A 3185-nucleotide genomic window follows, 5' to 3' on the forward strand; every position below is an offset into this window, starting at 1 on the left:
ACCATTCCCCTTGTATTCTGAAACTCTCATCAATTACAAGGAATCGACCAAAACCATTTAAATTCCCAAACTTCCTGGTGCATAAAGAGGGTTTTTTGGAAGCAGTGGGTAAGGGGTGGGAACTGGATGCTCAAGGTCATCATCTGTTTAAACTGGTTTCAAAGATTAAAGCTTGTAAAAAACCGATGCGTAAGCTTTTGAAACAGCAAGGCAATCTCCACAGCAATGTATCTAAGCTTCGGGATGAACTTGATAGTCTCCAAATTCAGATTGTTGCGGACCTAAATAATCTGGATGTTCAACAACGAGAGGCAATTTGCTTGCAAAAGTTTCAAACTGCACTACTTGATGAAGAAAGGTTCTTAAAGCAAAAGGCCAAGGTTGAATGGCTATGTGGATTCTAATTCAGATTTTTCCATTATTCAGTAAAAAGTAAGAATCATCGAAGTAGGATTGAAGTAGTTTGGGATATTGATGGGGTGATACATGAAGGTGGTGCAACCCCTAAAGCGTTTGTGAGTTACTATGAACACTTTATTGGTTTAGAAGGACAGACTCATAGCCACCCATCACCTCAACTATTTACAAAGAAGATATCAGGTGAACAAGCTGCCCAGATGATTCACAATATTACAGATGAAGAAATAAGAATCGCAAAGTTTGCTATTGGAGAGAACAAAGCACCGGGGCCTGATGGATTTACATCCGCGTTCTTTAAAGGTACTTGGGATATTGTGGGAAAGGATGTTTGTAGTGCAATTCATGAATTTTTTCGTAATGGACAACTACTATAACATGTAAATCATACATTAATAGCCCTTATTCCCAAAGTCCCAACTCCTGCTAGTGTAACTGACTATCATCCTATCTCTTGCTGCAACACCATCTGTAAATGCATCAGTAAGATTATCACTAACAGGATTAAGGACAGCTTGAAAGATATTATTAACATCAATCAATCTGCATTTGTCCCTGGTAGAAGAATCTCAGATAATATACTTCTTACTTAGGACTTTATGCATAATTATCATCCTGATGTTGGACCACCAAGGTGTGCGTTTAAGGTTGATATCCAGAAGGCATATGACACTATTGTCTGGAAATTCCTAGAAGCCATATTACATGGGTTCGGCTTTCATCCCAAAATGACGAGGTGGATTATGGCTTGTGTCTCATCTACTTCTTTTTCGATAGCTATTAATGGGAATCTCCATGGGTTTTTTAAAGGAAGGCGTGGGCTCAGACAAGGGGATCCAATGTCCCCATACCTGTTCACATTAGTTATGGAAGTTTTAACACTTATTCTTCAGCATAATGTCATGACAACATCTAGCTTCAGATTTCATAACCAATGTGAAAAAGAGCGGATTATTAATCTATGTTTCGCGGATGATCTCTTTCTATTCGCAAGGGGTGAAACTAATTTAGCAAAAACAGTGATGACTGCTTTAAATGACTTCAGAGATATGTCAGGGTTGGTGCCGAGTATGCCAAAGAGCACTGCATTTTTCTGTAATGTTCCTGAGCATGTGAAACAAGCGATTCTGGCTATTATGCCTTTTGAGGAAGGAAGATTACCGGTCAAATATCTGGGAGTCCCTTTAATATCTTCACGTCTCCTTCATAAGCATTGTAAGGTATTACTTGAAAAATTGGAAAATAGAATCACTGATTGGAAGAACAAATCCTTATCATTTGCTGGCAGACTTCAATTAATTCGGTCAATTCTATCCTCTCTTCATATTTATTGGGCTTCTGTTTTCATTCTCCCATCGAGCATTATTAAGGAACTCGAAAAAAAGATGAGAGGATTTCTGTGGTGTCAAGGTCCTATTTCCAAAGGAAAAGCCAAGGTATCGTGGAAAACTATATGCTTACGAAGATGTGAGGGTGGTTTGGGTATTCGAAGGTTTGATGAGGTTAATAAATCACTAATGGTATATCATATGTGGAGCATATTAACGTATAGGGAATCGTTATGGGTTAAATGGATTCACTCTTATAGGCTTAAAGGTAGGAGTTTCTAGGATGTTCATCAACCATCTAATAGCAGCTGGGGATGGCGTAAAATGCTTCAACTACGTCATCGAATCAGACCTTTTGTGTGGTCGAAACTCGGGGATGGAAAAGACACTTCCATATGGTTTGATAGATGGGTTGAGCAATGTCCATTGAGTCCAATGATCTCGGCTAGGCAGATTATTCGAGCTGGGTTCTCCCTTGACTCTAGGGTGGCTAACTTGTGTTACAATGGGGTATGGAATTGGCCAGACCAATGGCGATCTGACTATCCTATCTTGAATAGCCTACCGGGGCCAATGCTACAATCTGAGATTAAGGACGAGCTTGGCTGGGTCGATGTTGAAGGTAATGTTACGGATTACTCGTCTAAAGCATGTTGGAATACTATTAGAATGACGCAAGCTGAAGTTTCATGGAGTCACGTCATTTGGTTTTCTCAAAGTATACCAAGACATGCATTTCTTGTATGGCTGATTGTGAGAAAAAAGCTTAAAACCCAAGATATGCTGATGCAATGGAACAAGAATGGAAATTCTAACTTCAATCTCATGTGCTGCTCGTTGTGTAAAAAAGGTCCTGACTCACATAATCATTTAATTTTTGAGTGTTCTTTTTCTTCACAGATTTGGAGCAGAGTAAAGATATTGGCTGAAGTTCCATATGTGTCTAACAAATGGGAAGATGTACTACATTGGCTGATCATCAAATCGAAGTTGAGATCTTTCAAGAATGTGATTGGGAGGTTACTTGTTGCGGCCACGGCTTACTTTGTTTGGCAAGAGAGGAATCTACGCCTGTTCATTCATCAGACGAGACCACCTGATGTGATTATTATTCAAATTAAATCTACTATCCGACTCAAGTTAGTGACATTTCGATTCAAGAACACTATGGTGGTTGATCATTGGTTGAAAGTGTGGAAGGTGCCACGAGAGATAGGCTTCATTAAAAAATGAAAGCGAGGATCCAGCAGAAGTTTTGTTTATGATAGTTTTGATTTAGTCTCATCTTGTAATACTATAGTGTCTAGATAGCATACAGCTGGTACTTTTTAGATTCCATACATATGGCATGTCATATGTATGAACTGGGGAGTATTCAGCTTCTCCACTTGTTTTGTAATGTTTTTTGGTGATGGAATATAATTTACAGGGGTATCCCAT

At 39.0% G+C, this 3185-nt stretch overlaps 1 protein-coding gene across 1 annotated transcript; it reads left to right on the forward strand.

Moving 5' to 3' along the window:
• Positions 1 to 2069: 2069 nt before the first annotated feature.
• LOC122591590 lies at positions 2070 to 2978 on the forward strand. The gene has a single exon (XM_043763851.1). It carries the CDS (start codon positions 2070 to 2072, stop codon positions 2976 to 2978), a length of 909 nt encoding a protein of 302 aa, XP_043619786.1.
• The last annotated feature ends 207 nt before the right edge of the window (positions 2979 to 3185 follow it).

This window comes from Erigeron canadensis, chromosome 3 (genome assembly GCF_010389155.1).
Source record: "Erigeron canadensis isolate Cc75 chromosome 3, C_canadensis_v1, whole genome shotgun sequence".
Lineage (NCBI taxonomy): Eukaryota > Viridiplantae > Streptophyta > Magnoliopsida > Asterales > Asteraceae > Erigeron > Erigeron canadensis.